This window comes from Neltuma alba, unplaced genomic scaffold (genome assembly GCF_004799145.2).
Source record: "Neltuma alba isolate B1F8T4 unplaced genomic scaffold, ASM479914v2 tig00004316_pilon, whole genome shotgun sequence".
Taxonomy (NCBI): Eukaryota; Viridiplantae; Streptophyta; class Magnoliopsida; order Fabales; family Fabaceae; genus Neltuma; species Neltuma alba.
In genome coordinates, this window is record NW_021633654.1 from 5260 (window position 1) to 23790 (window position 18531).

At 35.3% G+C, this 18531-nt stretch overlaps 2 protein-coding genes and 1 pseudogene across 2 annotated transcripts; all 3 read right to left on the reverse strand.

Annotated features, from left to right (window-relative positions):
* Nucleotides 1-664: 664 nt before the first annotated feature.
* On the reverse strand, nt 665-1501 carry LOC114744280 (calcium-binding protein CP1-like). Its single transcript, XM_028932459.1, has one exon. It carries the CDS (start codon nt 1441-1443, stop codon nt 934-936), a length of 510 nt encoding a protein of 169 aa, XP_028788292.1. The 5' UTR covers nt 1444-1501; the 3' UTR covers nt 665-933.
* Nucleotides 1502-5069: 3568 nt separating this feature from the next.
* LOC114744277 (uncharacterized) lies at nt 5070-11552 on the reverse strand. The gene is made up of 15 exons (XM_028932458.1): nt 11224-11552; nt 10803-10997; nt 9985-10059; nt 9715-9882; nt 9318-9481; nt 8474-8692; nt 8168-8294; nt 7864-8052; nt 7372-7613; nt 6920-7039; nt 6188-6413; nt 6050-6109; nt 5803-5976; nt 5609-5718; nt 5070-5343 (listed from the first exon to the last, which is right to left on the reverse strand). The coding sequence occupies exons 1-15, from the start codon at nt 11416-11418 to the stop codon at nt 5178-5180; spliced, it is 2430 nt and encodes an 809-aa protein (XP_028788291.1). The 5' UTR covers nt 11419-11552; the 3' UTR covers nt 5070-5177.
* Nucleotides 11553-13079: 1527 nt separating this feature from the next.
* LOC114744279 (probable protein phosphatase 2C 42) lies at nt 13080-15741 on the reverse strand (annotated as a pseudogene).
* Nucleotides 15742-18531: the final 2790 nt, after the last annotated feature.

The window sequence follows — 18531 nt, forward strand, 5'->3', positions numbered from 1 at the left end:
TTTTCTCAATATTAACAAATTAGTTATGTAACTTTTATATCATGTACTGTATGTTGTATTAAAAGAAAACAAAAAGATACCTGTACATTTAAATTTATACATATGTTAAAATTAATGAAACTAAACAAGAAATACATCTATACCATTTTCTATCCTCTTGAGTAAAATTAAAAATAATAATTTCATGAGAGGAGGGAGGGATATTGCCTACACACAAGATTCATATCAAAGGGATGTTTGGATAGAAATCAAAGCATAGTTTTAAAAGTGATTTTATGATATACAAAATAAATATATAAAAAAATTTATCTCAATTTATATAAAAAAATACTTTTAATGATATCCAAATACTTCATAAATTTAAGTAAGAGTTTCATATGTTGCTCCTTGTTCTGCAATATACACAGTTAATTTATAAAATTATAATAGGCAATCTCGATCAGTTTGTGGTTGATTTACAGAACTAATTTAACTGAGCTACTTTTCTTCGCTGAGTCGAACTCTATTCTTCTAATTTAATGGGAAAAAAATGTAAAACAAATCGTTTTGGAAGCATCAATTCAATTTATGATAATCTACTAAAAATAAATTACCAAACAAAGTGATTCATGATAAAATTTGGAGATACCCACACCCCTCTTACTGTAGTTATTAAGCACAAAAAGATGAGAAATGATTGCTTTCGAAGCTAAGTATAAATTCAAATGCCCACATCGAGTTTGAAGTCTAGGGATACTGTTAATATCTGATGTATGCTTAACATGACCAAAAAATTATAATAGTAACAAAGTGACGGCCAAAAAAGAAATATTAAAAGTCAAGTTCTCTTTCTTGCTACCATCATAATTAATTAATTATTGGAACAACTAGGTGCCCAAAAGCATAAACGAAGAAAATCCGAGAAATCGTGGAAAAGGACCTGCGCCGATCCAATCAACGGTTCATTAATATTCGATGCAAGCCTTCGAATGTCACGCCGCCGTTTCGATCTCCACCGGCCAACATGATCATTGCATCGATGTCGTCGTCAGTAACGGCGAGGCCAGCCATTCCCATGAAGCTCTTCAAATCCCGGTGGCTAAGCTGGCCGTCTTCGTCCTTATCCATCACTTTGAACATCTCCTCCAAGAACGACGTCGGCGAACTCACAGATCCGTTCTCCTTGCCGCCGCCCAGAACCACCCTCTCGAACTCATCATACTCTACGAAACCGTCCTTGTTGGTGTCCGCCACAGTCATCATCGTCCCAATGAGGTCGTCGTCGATGTCGGCGGCATCCCTGCCGGCGTAGAATGCCCGAAGATCGTCGCCGCTAATCTTGCCGTCGCGGTCAGAATCAAGGACATCGAATGCTGGTCGGAAAGACGAGTTGACGGTGGAGCCGGATGCAGAGGAGGAGGAGGAGGAGGAGGGAAGGGAGAGGGAACGGCCGGATGGACACATGGCGGGGGAAGTGAGAGGGGTAATTTGCGGGAATGAGAGAAAAGAGGGATTCGCGAGTTGTGAACGCAAAGGAGCCGGAATTTTCCAATAATATAGGGGGAGGAGAGTGTGGGCCCCATGAGCATTGAAAGGTTCACGTGTCTTGCAGAGCAAGCTGTTGAGGGAGAGTAGAAATAGAAATACGCATGCCATGATGCAATATTTATTAAAATTGGAGTTTTTGAAAAAAATGAAAAGAATTACTTGAAAGTAATAATAAATAAAAATAAATTGAAATAGTTAAAATTTTAATTATTATTTTCTTAACTAGGAATCGTAAGAAATTATTTTTAGTTCTTATGATTGTTTCAATCATGGTTGTGTTTCGCACGACAGAAAATAAATACCATATTGTCGTCTCGTGTGGGATTTAATTGTAAATTTCGCTAATATTTAGCACGTTGGGTGATTTCTGGTGTGGACAACACATGCTTTGGCTTTGGCATTCTCCGTTGACTGTCAGCTTCAGCTTGGCTGGCTGGGGGACGCGTTTTTAACTACTAGTTCATTTACTGGCCTAAAGCAGACTAGCTCGTTACCAGAAAAAATAACACTTTTTAATACTCCTCCGGTCCTAATTATAAGACCCAATTAATTTATTTGAGGAGATTAAAGAAGTAAGTTAAGTTGGTTATTTATAATAAATAAGTGTTGTCATTCCTAAAATATCCTTGCTAATTAAGTATATTGACTAAAACTATCATTATTAGAAGGATTATCTTGGAAAAAAATGCATAAATATAAGAGATAAAATGGATTGGGGTCTTATAATTAGGACCAAATAAAAGTCAAATTGGGTCTTATAATAAGGACCGGAGGAGTATATATATATATATGTATGTATGTATTCATTCAACTTGTTTTTAAATTTTAGCAACAGTTGGAAATAGTACTCCTCCGATTCTTAATATAGGATCCTTTGACTATTTTGATTAAATTAAGGATGGTAATTAAGTTAGGTAATAAATATAGATATCCCAAAATACCCTCGGTTTACACTTCTAGAAAAAAACTGACATTTGAAAAAAATTCAAGTCTGGTTAACTCGCCTCCTCCAGTACCAACGTAGTCCAAATTCTCCTGGCTCACGCACCGTCCGATCATAATATCATATAGGATGTGATAGTTTCTTGTGAACTTTGGACCGATTCTCCATATTAAGAAACTTCTGCCTAAGTATCCAAACGTACTATGAATTAATCTGAAAGTTCGAAAACTTTAATTTAAAAACCAATTTTTTTTTTAAAAAAAGAGTAATTGAAGTACGAGATCTTATAAATTTCTATCGCTATTTGTTAATGGCAATGTTCCCCCCTTGTCCGTAACAATTTTCAAAAGGTGTGAAAATACTTCTCATCCACAAACCTGATCAGAACTGGTTGATTAATTTAAATAAATTTAAAAAATTTGTTAAGTTAGTTATTTATAATAAAGAGGTGTTATCTTTTCTAAAATACTATTGTTAATAATATGTATTAGCTAGAACTATTATTTAACAGAATTTTTAACACGTGCAACTACTACAATGACTATTTTGTAAAAAAATACTATCCCCGATCTTTAATATAAGAGCTAGTTGACTAATTTGAGTAGATTAAGAAAATTAGCTAAATTAGTTATTTGTAATAAATAGATGTTATTTTTCTGAAAATATCATTACTAATCATGTGCATTAGCGAAAACTACCATTATTAATGAATAATGAGTATTATTGTGGTATTTAATTATCTAATAGGGGTAATCTAGAAAAGAATGAAAAAATATGAGAAAGGGGTCCTATATTTAGGACCAAGATCAACCTTCTAATTGGATCCTATATTAAGGACCGGAGGAGTATAAGATTAATAAGGTATTCATTCCCTTAATGACTCTCTCAACCATAAATATACTGTAGCCTATAGAACCGGATGGATTCATGAGAGATTTATGATAGAATTCTTAGTTGCAAGGTTCGATCGCAAGTTTTCGTCACTAATCTTCTTGTTTCGTCGCTAATTTCTTCTCTTCTTCGTCAACGTTCTTCAAAACACAGCGTCTTCAGAACCCCGATGTTTCTTTTTCTGGTTGGCGATAGGCGACGGCGGTGGGCGGCGGACATATGTGAAGCTTCTAGATTTTTCTGGAGGGTACAAAAATTCAGCTGCCACTACCGTTGATTTAATGGATGGAGATGATGGAGCCACGTAGCTCCACACATTCCAGAACACCTCCCAATTGGCTTTGACCATGTCATTCACATTCCATAGGGCGGGAGTGGTCGAAATTGAGATGACGGAGAGATTTGAGAGTACCGTTGATTGGCTCTCAACCTGATTTCCATACTACAAAAAACACATCCAACTGGGGATGTTTGGCAAACTTAAAAAACACTTTTAATGTCCACACCAAGTTTTAATTCAAAAAGTATCCAAACACCTTATAATTTTGTAAAACCATGGTTTTTATGACAAAATCATGGTTTCCCCCATCAAAACCAAGATTTCATCAAAAGTGAATTTTTTTCGCTTTCGGTGGCTGTATAAGCAATAGTTTTTGCCCTATCAGTGTCAGGGTCAATGTCTCTACCTTTCTCCTTCTTTCTCCCCCCTTGTTCTTCTTATTTTTTGACCAGCTCTCCTCCTTCGTTCCATACCTTGATTTTTCTGTTAGGAAAAAAATTCATTTTTCTAAGAAACACATTTAATATTGTATTTTATAAATATATATACAAACATTAATTAATTATTAATTATATTTTTTTATATATTATTTATCATGTTGGCAAAAAACATATTATTAACAAATTTATTATTCCAAATTAAAATATATTACAAAATCTATCTTTTTATTAATTTATATCTTTTTTAGTAATTTGTGCATATAAAAAAATACTTTTGATAATAACTATCCAAACACTCTCATTTTATCAAAATTATTTTTTCAAAAAATTTATTCTTCTAAAATCTATTCTAAAAAATAACTTTTATTTTTTTAAAAAAATTATTCTTCAAACCATAATTTGTTTTTATCCAAACAACCCCTATATCAAGATTCCCGCAAACCTGCTGCTGCGCGTAAGCCAAGCGTGAGCCGAAGCGATTATGACTTTTTCAACTCTTTCTCCCGTTTGTGTGCCCCTTTCCTTAATAAAATTTCATCTCAGTAACAAAAACAGTAAAAATTGCATATATATTACTTAAATGTTTATTACCTGATCCTTAATAAAACACTTCCTTTAACTTTTATTTTTTATTTTAAATATAAAACCTCAATCCACTTTATTTCTCATATTTATGCATTTTTTCTCAAAGTAGTTCTTCTAATAATAATAGTTCTAATCAATACACTTAATTAATAAAGATATTTTAAGAAAAGAAATACTTATTTATTATAAATAACTAACTTAATTTATTTTTTAATTTATTCAAATCAGCTAACTATTTCTTATAATTTGATACGGGAGGTAGTATAATTGAATTCTTGATAAACTTGCAACTAGTAGCAAAAACCTAGAATAGTCTTTCTGTTTCTTTTTTTTAAAGACTAATTAACAAAACATTCCAACTACCTATAAATAGGAATGGGGAAGCCAGATGAAGCAGAAGAAATGGCGAATCCAACAGAGAGACACAACCCACTCAACATTCCACTGCATTGTGCTCCATGTATCAAAAATTGTTGCGAGTGTTCCATGTTGGTTTCAAAATGTTTTCAGGTCAGCGGACTGGAGATGAAAAGAAAATTACAACAAAGTACACAAAGAAACCAGCGATTAGTATTCCTCCATAGATGTAGGTTTGAGAAGAATGAACCGGGTACTTGTAATCGATACTGCAGCATCTCATTTTCTCCCTCTCGCTAGCCAAAACATGATCAACATATCTAGAAATACCCAAAATGATGGAGTTAGTAATGTTTTAGAGGAAATAAAATAAGCCGTATGATCCATCTTAGGAAATAACACTTGCATACGATTATTTCACGACAATAAACTTAAGCACAAGTGTTCTATATCCACATACAAACGGGCACCTGTGTGTGTATTTTGGCCACTCTACGTTTACATACAAGAAAGAAAGACTCTTCGAATTAGCTTTCCCACTTTGACAAAATATAGACACGAGCCATATGCCACAGAATAACTTACTGCTGGGTGAAGATGGTACTCTGTAAGATGTCTGAACTGTTCAAAAAGGCATCTTGTAACCGGTGATCATATAATAATGAAGACATATCGACAAGCTGCTCCTCAAGGCCCTGGTGTGTACATGTACATTGCAAACTACTAAGACACTTGAAATGCCAACACACTCAATTCCATAACTGAAATTAAGTACTCACATCAAGATATTTTTCCAGGCGTTCAACCAATTCATGCGGAAATGGTTCGGGCAAGTTAGTAGTTTTTTTGTAAAACTTCTCTAACCACAGCTTAGTGGTTGATTTCTCCCTTTTTCCCTTCACCGGTTCACCAAGAGGAGTTTTAAGATGTTCTGCTGCGAAAGCTTGGACGGTCTGCATGAAATGGGATAGGATCAATAACCATTCTAAGGACGAATATTAACAACAGAAATGAACAATAACTCACCTCAGATGTTTCACGAATTCTTCGTAGTGCAGAATCCACACGTGCATATATTGTGTTCCTCTGTCATCAATTAAATAACTAATATAGAATACCTTATGGAATAATCTCAATCCTACATAATACTAAATGTGCATTTACCAAGGCCACATCATGAAGCATTTGACTTATTTGAGAAGTATTAGAGAATGGTCCGAATGGATGACAGCCAGTTGCCCAGAGCCAATTCACAACTGGTCTTTCATGTACATGAGAAGCCTTCTCATAGGGCGCACTTAAACCACCCACAACTGATGCAAGACCTGCTAATATGTGTCGTTGAGCCTGAGATGGAACAGCATGCCTTCTCTGTGTTTCAGAAACATAACTGTCAAACAGAACATAAAAGAAAGACATTAGTTATTTTATGAAAACACCAAACTATAAGCCTAAAAGAAATACTAGAGAATAAACAATGGACCTTACGTAGTTTCTTCCAATCAAGTTCAGTAAAATAAACAAATACAATAAGCGAGGAAAGGATGGTATTCATGAACCAAAAAATGACGAACAGTATTTAAAAAGTCATAACACTGCATCGGCAATATATCACCACAAAGAAAAATAAAGTTAAGCTTGATTAAAAGTATCATTAAAATTAATGATGATAATTTTTTTTTTAAAAAAAAGAAGTGGTGGCTTGCATGGGCTTGTGTGGGCAAGCTTTGAAATTCCACATAGAAGGATTATATGGTTTCTTAAAGGAATCAGTAGCATATTTCATTAGCCGAACAAATTTATTCATTCTGCTATTACACGATACTGGTATGTCTAAAGTCCACTAAAAAATATGGGTCCGCAGGTAATGGATAAACGCAATTTATTTTCATTCACCTTAAAGGAATCTTGTCATTTTGATGCTGAAGTACAATGACAACATCATTGCTCGTCCACACCATACTTTCATCTTCCATCATAAGGTTTGGATCCACATCTGCCAATGATAGCACAAAACTGCAATATAAAACTGATTGCATTCAGAAATTTCAATATTATCTTACTTTAGAAACATAATACCATCAATACGAACCAAATCACTATCAGCAAGATTCAAAAAAAGCTTGTCTGCAAAGACTGCAACATGAATAGAGCATTTCATTTAAGAAACGCCAGAGTCTAACAATTACAAGGATTTCATTCAGATGATCCTGACAAAGCTAAATTAGAGAGCCATAAAAAGAGATCAACAGAGAAAAAGTGAAGTTTCAAAATAAAAAGGAATAAAGATACACTAATGTGATAATTATATCTACATGCATTAGCAAAAACAATATATCCATACATACACAGGAATTACTCTAGTTCCATAAGTTGGTTGCAGATCCCCTTGTTTCTTTACATTCCTCTTCTTTTTCTTGCCCCGTTTTGAGTCATACGAGGCCCAAAGAGGCTTATGCTTAAGAATAGAATCTGTTGATCCATCAGATTCATCCATCCAGTTCTGCCGAAGAAAGAATTTACTTGACAGAGATGGATCCGCTACTTCAAGCAATCCAGCAGCAAGCACATCGGCAGAACGTTCCATCTCCTGCAAAAAAAGGTTTCAACATCAAATAGAGATAGGTAAGAAAAACAGGAAAGCTGCCTTCCATAAACGGCTATAACGGCACTGAAATCAGATAGTTTCCTATTTGTCAATTGCTTTAGTGAGGGATGCAAAGTCATTTTCCCGATTCAAAATCTAAAAGTAAGGATGCCAAAACCACATACCAACAAAAAGAAAGAAGCTATTACTCGTGTAAATCATACAAGTAAAAAGATATTAACAAGGCAGCTACCTCTTTCAAAAGAGCACCATCCAGATACATCTTGGTATGAACATGGAAACGGCCGTCATTCTTGGTTTCTTGCAGGGAATGGCCACGCATCGATTTTGACACCGCAATTGCCAGCTTCTCATGGCGATGCAGTGAATGCACACCCCCAATAATAACTACTTCTTGCCCATCATGAAGCATCCTTTTCACCTAAGAGGAGAGCAAAAGGGGTCATTGTCCCATTTGTTCCTGTCTTACTACACTGGATTTCACAACCAGTCAATGTCATGTAACAGATTTACAAATTACTTTAAAAGTAACAAACCTCTGCCTCAATTTCTTGGACATTAATACTATAGTTATGGCCCTTTTCCATAATATTATATCGATTGTGATTTTGCAAGACAATTATAGGTATAAGCAATCTTGAAGTCAGATCCAGAGTTTCAAACCTGCAAACAAGGATAAGAACAGATCAGATTGTAGAAATAGTACAATAGTCATGTGACATTCAAGTGTTCCAATCAGTAGCATGCTCAATATTGAACAAAGAGACACCAATAAAAAATAGCCTTTTAAATTCTGAGTGAGCCATGATTATGTCTAAGAGGATATCACAATCCACAAATACCTAACATCAGGAGCTATAACATGCTCCACCGTGATTGATATCAAAGAGGCAAGCTGTCCAAGAAAAATGTCATGGCTGGAATGATCAGCAAATGTTCGCCAACTTTTTGGATGCATAACACTTCGTAATCTTGGCAGACTTCTAAAACTGACGCTTCCCTCTTCAGCTTCAATTTTCCCATAAGTGCATGGCCCTGCTGAGAGGTCAATGACCACATATCTAAACAGAACAGAAAGAAAGTTAGGCTTGCATATTTGGATAGGCACGTGCTCTCTCTCTCGCTATATATATATATATATATATATATATGTATTAGAACAAACAACCCTTTTTCCTTAATACAGTGAATATGTAAATGTATATTTTTTTTATACGAGAACATATTTTATTAGTTTTCAGGGAAAAAAAGTTGCAGAAACCAATATAACAACTGAGTTAAAAAAAGTTTAGGTTAAAATGAATTCTTGGCTGGACAAATAAAATATGAATTTAGAAAATACTTTCTTCTCTTAACTACTGATGCAACCTATCAAATTTAACATATATGTGTCTGTATATATTGTAATTTTGCAAATATTACACAATAATAATCTCTTGAATATTTCTGGAAAAAAAAGATCATGGACGTACATGTTATAAAACAAATACAAAAAATGCTCTGAGCAAACTAAAATCCATGCTTAACTCCAGGTTGTGCATGATTCAGACCATTAATCCAACTCCAATTGCCTCCGGTGCTTATTCCAGAAGTTGCCAGAGCATTGCAAACAATACCCACGGGAAACAAATTTTGGCTGCTTTTGGATCATACACAAGATAAGTTCACTATCAAATTATTTCATACCTGCCCGAGCCCAGCCAAACTTGGGATGCTCCTCCACCGTTGTAGCGATAACGATAAATGTAATCTCCTTCTTGTTTTGTAATATCATCCTCACTTAGCTCAGGAAGTTTCCCATACATCAAACTATCAAGATCAATTTCCTTATTCCTAGGATCCATTCTAACCTGCAATATAAGAGTTTAGTAGGAAAAAAAATACAAAACCTAGTCACAACAATTGTCTAAGCAAGTGGGAATAAGAAAACCCAATCATGTGTTCATTAATTTTTGTCAGTTATAGTAGTCAGCCAACAAAAACTTCTAAGCACTGCAGGTAGTTTAAAAGAATTTGACATCAACTGACTTTGGTTCAATACAAAGTAGGAAAAGCGCTTTATAAAGAAAAGAATAGATTATACCTTATCAAAGTTTAATATAAATACTGCAATTGGCTCTGGTCTATCCTTCTCGGTGCCAGAATTTCCCTCAGCACCCATGTCAAATATGTAAGAGTACAGCCTCTGAAATATGTCCTCCACAGCTGTTGCTTCGACTTCAAACAAGGGTAACTCCCTTCCAAATTCAATCTGGAAATTTTAAACACGCAGGACCTTTTCTTAAGGCTAAGGGCATATATTTTCTAAAATCAAGCAAGCAAACAACAAGTGGCATGTAAAACTGGATTTTACCTCTCTAGCTTTTCCTGCAGGAACCATAGCTTCTTTAAGTGTCTTCTCTAGTGCTATCAATTCAGGTTGTCCAGACTGAGATGAGAATTAAATAAAAAATGTTACAATTCAGAAAGAATACGAGATAAAGTGTGTGTGCAGCACTTGATACAAAAAATACACCATGTGGGAAAAAAAGCAATAAAAAATTTGATTGCAGTCCATTAAGTAAATGTGATGGGCCCAATGAGCAAGAAGTTTGGGGATCAGTTAGATTATGATGCAGGGCCTGATCCTAACCTCTTCAAGCCTTTCAGCAATAAAAAGCACAGAAAATACCTGAGTCATGTGATTCAATGGTTGTAACCTTTTGTTTGTAACATTAATGCTTTAAGGAAGAAACAAAAATCTAATCCAGTGGCTGGATTACGCACCGAAACGCCAAGCAGTCACATATCATTTTTTTTATTATTCCACCGATACATATGCACCAGAATTTATATAAACTTCGAGCCAAGTTCAGTAGTGACCATAACTTTAATAATCTAAATAATCATATTCACCCATATAAACTTTAATTTCTCGCATACAAATATAGAATCCTACAACAGACCCATCAAAAGTAGTATATGACAGAACGAACTGCACTGAGAACATATATAATTATAAAGCAATCAAATTAGCAAACAAATAGGAATAGCAAGCATCAATATTGATCATACAAAAGATATGACACCGCTGTAATGTGAATGACAGATGGGTATCAAATTTGTACCATAATAAACAAAGCACAGGCGAATCACTACCCAATTAAAAGGGGGAAAAATCAAGAAGCTTACCGGAAAAACATTATACACCATGTGATGCTCAATGTCAAGAGGCTCGCCAGTCTCTAGGCAAGATGGTCTATGCGATGGAAAGCTCATTTTGAGGAATTTTTCTAATTGATGCGCATCAATAGAGTATCTGTAGCCTCCATCTTTGTTGAAACCAACAAGAACCACATTCACTTCGAGCGGAACTTGAAACGGAACCTACAGCACAAACGTCATGCATAACCCAAATCGCAAAGAGACAGAGAAACACATGATTATAAGACTAATACCGTATTTGTACAAAGAGGAACAATCATATTTTAGTTTTAAAAAGGAATTAAACACTTCCTAACTCTACAAACCTAATTCTAAAGTCAAAACAAAGAACGAAGCCGCTGCCATTGGTCATTTTCCGTTTTTGCGTTTTCTGGAAAGAAAATTCTACCTCAGCGCGAGAGTGAAGCATGCGGCGAACATCGGATCGGACGCTATCTCGCACGTCGTGGAAAGCTCCATGGTGCCATTGAGCGTGACTGCGATCTCTTCTGAAGGCTTGCGGTGCCGACTCGGAGGGAGTCAAGAGAAGACTCAGTACAATTGCGAAGGAGTATAAAAACGAGCGAGACCGTGACATTCTCATAGCACTTTAATCATGAAAATCGTTTTCAGGAACCAGAAATAGGGATCGATGTGCACAGGAAGTCAGAATAACGGTAATTTATGCTAAGCATTAAGCATAGCGGAAGCTCACGAGCTAATCGCCGGGTACCGAGATGGGGCTTATGCCCTATGCTTAGGTCTTCGTCGAGAACAAGCGAGTCCACCCGCCGAGACTGTAAATACCTTATTTGCTCGGGTACCCCTGAAATTTCCATAATGGCCATGCAGTCCTTTTTCATGTTATATTTTTTCTTACAAAATTAATTTCAACATGAATCTATCAATATACAAATATATTAAAATAGAATTATAAAATAAATTTTATAACAAATAGATGATAGATAAAAAATAATATGGCACCTTCATTTTAGTTTTACTGGGCTGTTAAACACATGGCGGTTCTTTTTTTTTTTAATAAAACAAAAAGTTTGATGAATATTAATCTCTTTTCTCTAGGCATCATTACAATGAGAACACACATATTGCCTGCAAATTCTGAAAATTTGATATGAAAATTATTGATGATAAATAATTACGAAATACTCCTCCGGTCCTTAATATAGGACCCAATTCTTGAGTTGATTTTGGTCCTAAATATAAGACCCATTTTTCATATTTTTTAATTTTCTCTAAATTACCCATATGGATACTCCCTCAATCATAATCAAGTAGAAGAGGGAGAAGGGGTATTAAGAAAGATGATTATGGTGTTTTAGGAAAATGTGTCACTTTTCTTATAATTAACTAATTTACCTAACTTCCTTAATCTAATCAATTAGTTAAATGGGTCTTATATTAAGGACCGGAGGAGTAGCATTAACAATAACGTTACTAGATTTCTTCCCCCAAGACATTGATAGATGGACGCGGGTATACATAAAACTTTATGTAATCCTAGTTTAGTATACCGCTAATTTTGTTGGTTCGCTAGATAGACATGTCCACTTTACAAGAAAGAAGACACAGGTTCAATTAACAATTAATAAATTACATAATATGTGAAAGTGTCGTCCGTACTCGTAAAAATATAGAGATATATATACTATATGTAAATATTCAAATAGATCGCAGTACAAATAATGTAACCCATTCTCTGTAATTGCACATGTGAGATATATATATATTGCCAGAGATGTATCTATATACTCCTCCGATCCTTATTATAAGACCCAATTTGACTTTTTATTTGGTCCTAATTATAAGACTCCAATCCATTTTGTCTCTTATATTTATGCATTTTTTCCAAGATAATCCTTCTAATAATGATAGTTTTAGCCAATATACTTAATCAACAAGGATATTTTAGGAATAACAACACTTATTTATTATAAATAACCAACTTAACTTACTTCCTTAATCTCCTCAAATAAGTCAATTGGGTCTTATAATTAGAACCGGAGGAGTATGTTAGTAATAAAAATATGAAATAGCACCTCAGCTCAAAAAAAAAAATGAAATAGCATCTTAGAACTACTATATACGATGGGCGTGGACGAAGGAATAACGGAACGTGAAATTAACGAGTAGAAAAGGGAATTAAATCCGGAAACAATCAACAGTTGATGTGTATTATATTCTAGTAGTATCCAAGGGAAAAGAATTTGAATAAACGAATGGCGGGAAGAACAGTGATATCAGAAATCAATGCAACGTGGGAGGGCATCGAACAGAGACAGGTGGGTCAGAAAGTGCGCCTCTGGAAACAAGGTTGTGGTTTATGAAGACGACAATCACAGAAATGTCATCGTGGTATTCGCGCCGCTCAGCCCTCGGAACCTTTTCCAGATCTATCAGTTTCATCGTTTTCCTCCTTCCTGCTTCCGTCAGTGCAGCCTTGATTAGTCTCTTTGCGCTCCCCTGCATCAACCCGCCACGCTGTTTTGATTTCTTTGCATATAAAGAAAACGACAACTAGCTCCACCACGCTCTCTTCTGGCTCATTTCAATTGTATTCTTTCCTTTTCTTTTTATATAAACTTTGCAGATCCACGATCAGTCAATTACTCATATGACAGTATTTGCATAAACGAGTTCTGCTTCTAAATACTCTCAAAACCTACTCAAAGCAATCCATGAATCCATTGTTCTCTATTCTCAACGTGTATCACATGTGGTACATTATGTTGCAAACTTGAGGAGAGTATTTTTAATTAACTAAAGCCGAAGAAGCACGTACATATGTGTGAGTGGGACCAAAGCGTTTTACAAATTACATTTACAGGCATTCGAGAAAATTTGAGGAATGAGTTCCCAGGTGTGAAAATTAGGTACAGTAGGAAAATCATCAACAGTTACAAAGAAATTGCTTACCCCACGCGGACCGCTTTTGACAATACCTACGGCTGTGTTATTATCCAAGAACTCCCACAGACCATCAGAGGCAAATATAAGGAAGGAATCATTTGCATGGAGTGGATGAATCATAATTTCTGGATTAGCAGTCAGGTAAGGCATGTCCATTGGTTCAGGAAGTCTGAATTTTGGAGCAATGGCTTCCCGATTAAACTGCGCATCTTTCATATACAAGTCGCCTATGGCTCTACAGACCTGCACCAATTAAATACAATCATGGACCAGGAAATATAATAACATCATTACTGCAGATAGTGGAAAGTAAAACTGACAAAATTTGACTTCATGAACAAATAAATAGAGGAGTTGCAGAATAAAAGCACCTTCACTTTTTCCCCCCACAATTGCAATACTGACTCTCCTCACTTGAAAAAATATCATATACGATGGAGGAACGTGACTCTTTTACATATATACTGTGCCTAATCAAGACATGACTGCGAGGACAACGCAGCATATTCAGCTTGACAGGGTTATCCTTGTTTTCATCAACATTTGCAGATTTATATATGCCAAAGACACGGGGTACAAAAGACACAATAATAAACTAAAATCTCAGGCATTGCATACGGACATATTTACCTCACAAAATATAGATTACACACAGAATATCATTTTGGACAATCAGACTCTCAGAGCAAGGCACAGGTAAGTAAGAGATTTTAATTGAACATGCTCCTCCACAAAATTTCAAGAAAAGAGATCATTATGATTACTATAAGTAATAATTAAGTTTCTTGAATACGTTTCAGCAAAAATTAGTTTCCACATGGAAGAAAAACAGGGTCCTAGGAGGGATATAAACAGAGGCACTTACCTGAACGATACCCTTTACCCTAAAGGCTCCACGCCTCATTTGAACAACTTGGGGATCATTTGGGTGCAAATCTCGGAGTTCCCGTCTAACTTCCTCAACATTTACATTGTGTTCATGTGATAGCGGAATTGCCAAAGATCTGAACCGCCGCCCAATTTTGAGCCCAACACAACACGGGAATCTCCAAGGTTTGCCACAAATAAGGTCTGCCGAAAAATCACACCAATGAGGCAGCAAGTTCCAGTAGTAGCCAAAGCAGGTTGAGCATTCCATGATTCTGCCACAAGTCGGCTGAATCCCTCTTCTGTTCGGCGAATTGCTCCTTCAATGGTCCCACGTGTAACCGATCCCTGTGACTCGGCTGATATTGGTGCACACGAACGAAGTTTAATACGGCTAAAAAAGGAAGGGCTCATTTACTAAAAGAAAAAAGATAACGTGGAGCAAAATCCCTACACGCTCTATCCCGCAATGAAGCCAACATTGAGGGCAGACAATTTACCAATATAACAACAAGCCTTCGGCTCAGAAAAGAAGGGAACAGGAGAGATCAAGATTTGAAGACATGATGTAACGTTTACCGTTCAGCGATCAAGAACTCTAAAATTAAATATAACTCGTAATACAGCGTGCATGGCATAAGTTCCAACTGTGCTTATTTTTTGAAATCTCAAACTATAAAAGACCACGAAAAGTGAATTGATGAAGAATCACTAATAACAATTCGTACTCGTGAATGACACAGAAAACAAAAACGTGGCCACTTAAAGCCCGCAAGAACCAGAATTAAATGAGTACAAAAGACGGGTTTCCGAATCAAAGACCTTGTAAATTCTGAAACAAGTGATCGCAAACGTATCGAGCCGCATCGTAACCTCCATGGCCATCGTATATGCCGACAAAAGTGCCCAATGGACCAGACTCAAGCTGGCTCTGGTCTTCAATAATCCGGTTGGCCTGAACCACCGCCATGGAGAAGTCACCGCAGCCATGCTTCCCGTTATCTCGGAACCAAACCGAGCCGTCCATACCTTCTTTTCCACCGCCGGCCCCACCGCCCCTACTAGTACCCTCCCCAGCATCGTCACCACCACTACCACCAAGCAACCCCTTAAAGCAAGAGAATGGCCTCATGAATGCCACAAGTATACAACATCTCACGGAAGCCCCAACCCTAAGTCCAACACCAGAACCTCCCCCGGATGATCAAGTCTCGTTGCCAAGACAATCCTCCGAATCCGGTAAAACAAAAGAGAGAGGAAGTAAAATCATCAAACTGAATATTATCTTGGAGAATACTTTCTGATTATCTACTATCTCAAAAGATTATATCAATATCTTTATAATATGAGTAATGAGCCCACTCCCACGTAATTCTCCAACTATCAGATATCTAGTATCCGCATTATTCAAAATATAGTTAAATAATATGAAACTAATAACGCTAGAAAATAGGAAACCTACATGAAAAAGCCTCACGTTTTTGACTCAGTAAAACTTAAATAAACAAATGAGACAAATGAATAAATAAGGAACTCCAAACATGAACGTCACGTTTTTAGCACTCCCCTTTAGGTTTTGTTTGGTTCAACGAAGGAGAAGGGAGGTTAATTAAGGGTTTGTTTGGTTCGAGGGAGGGAAGGAGAGGAGAGGTTAATTAAGGGTATGTTTGGTTCGAGGGAGGGGTGGGGTAGGGGGTGGGGGAGTTTTTATCCTCACCTTATTTGGTTTGATTAAAAGAGAAGGAAGAGAGGAATATTTAATGATCCTTTGTTTGATTCAAGAGGAGGAGGAGAGGGATAGTAATAATCAATTTATCATTTTACCCTTACATATTAATTTATATTTTTATTGATATATTATATAAATTAATTTACATCTTAATTTAAATTATATAATTTAATAAAAATTTATTCTTATCATGGTAATATATGCATTAAAAAACTGGTACAGTATTTTTTTTCTAATTAATATAATAGTATATTTCAAATAATCAAATCAACAAATTTTATATGCTCTAAAAAAATTGAAATTTTATTCTCTTTAGGCCATGCTTTTTTTTTAGCATTAAATATATATTTGATAAATAATATATTTATAAAAAATAATTAATTTTATAATATTATATTTTTTATTTAAATATTTTTTATTATAATATATTTTTTAATTATAATAATTTATATTTTTAATTTTTTACTTAGGATAATATATTTTGGCTTCCTTCCCCTTTTAAAATTTTGACCAAATGAGGGGAAGGGCTTATTTTTCCTCCCCTCCCCTACCCTCTCCTCCAACCAAATAAATCCTAAAAGAAGAGAAGAGAAGGGAAAGGGAAGTCATGGGTTTTGTTTAGTTGAAGAGGAGGGGAAGAGGAGGGAGATTTCTTGTTTGGTTTATAAGGGGAGGAGAGGGCTGGTAATTAGAAATTGAGAAATATACCATTATCTCTATATTCAGACTGGTTTATTATTTTATTATAATATTTATATCAAAATTATTATTTTCTAATTTATGAATTTCAAAAAAACCAATTACCTCACTTATAGGTGATAAAAAATTATGATAAAGCTAAAAAAAAATAGGAAATATGATAAAAATTTTAACATTCTATCTCATTAATTTTATAATTATAATACACACACATGTGTATTAATATATATGATATGTATATATTATGTAATTATAATACACACACGCTATGATATTTATATATTAATATACATGATATGTATATATTATATAATTATAATACACCACCCTTTATTAATGTATACTTATCATACTATATTACAAAAAAATTACTGCCATGATAGAAATATTATATTATCATTATCAAATATCATTACTTCATTACAAAATTGGTAACATTAATGTCACCTAACATCAAAAATCACCAAATGGTTAGTAAATTAAATACTTCCTAACTCCTAAGTGATTCATAATAGGCAACATCAATGTCACCTAAAATCTGCTCTAAAACCCACGGACGTGGAGGTTTATTTTGAATCATTGGATGAAGATAAATCAGTTTCTCAAAGAGTTTTTGATAAGTATTCACTCAAATCTTTTCATTTTTTATGCAGGAGATATAAAATTGGTAAGAGAAGAAAATATGACAAATAAATATGGAAGAAAAGGGAGCAAGATTTGCAAACAAATATATATGGATATATACACACATTATGAGGAGAAAAGAGGCGTGAAAAGGGAGCAAATCATCCATTGTAAAATAATATATTGGATTAAAAAGAGAACCAGAGAGGTAGTACGTCGATCCCACGAGTAGATCAAATCACCAAAGATAATATGATGCAAACTTGGGGAGAGACGATCAGGAGGGATTGAAAAGAGAAAGAGGTGAGAGAAGGGTTTCTAATAAGAGGGGCAAACTTGGAATATTGAAAAGCTAATATGGGTAGTTTAGTCAATACTAGACATAATATTTCTCTCCCCTCCAAAAACCCCAAATTTGAAGGGGAGCAAAAAGAAAGGAGGGAAGCACTAAAAAACAAATTTCTTCCCTCCCTTCCATTTTATTTTTCCCAAACAAACACACTTATCTCATCCCTTCCTCTCCCCTCTCCTTCCCTCCCCTAAAAAACCCTCCAATCAAACAAAGCCTTAGTGCAAACTTTCTGTCAACGACCCCTAGTGCACTTCGAAGACCTTGGAATTTTGGCTTTACCAGCGCCTTAGTAAATATGTCAGCTACTTGAGCTTTTGTTCGAACACCCACTAGCTTAGCTTCTCTGGTCAAGACTTTCTCACGTATGAAATGATGACGCACCTCTATATGCTTTTTTCTTGCATGAAAGACAGGATTTAATGCAAGTTTGATAGCACTTTTGTTATCGCATTGGATCTGCACAACGTAGTCAACCTGGTGTGATGTATCTTCTATTAGCCTCTTCTCCTGAGCAACCA

Coding starts and splice junctions, on each gene's coding strand:
- LOC114744280 (XM_028932459.1), bottom strand. CDS start 1,443: ATGTGTCCATCCGGCCGTTCCCTCTCCCTTCCCTCCTCCTCCTCCTCC.
- LOC114744277 (XM_028932458.1), bottom strand. CDS start 11,418: ATGAGAATGTCACGGTCTCGCTCGTTTTTATACTCCTTCGCAATTGTA. Junction 8,693..9,317: donor GTTTGGCTGGGCTCGGGCAG/GTATGAAATAAT, acceptor TGTTCTGTTTAG/ATATGTGGTCATTGACCTCT. Junction 5,344..5,608: donor AGTACCATCTTCACCCAGCA/GTAAGTTATTCT, acceptor GGGTATTTCTAG/ATATGTTGATCATGTTTTGG.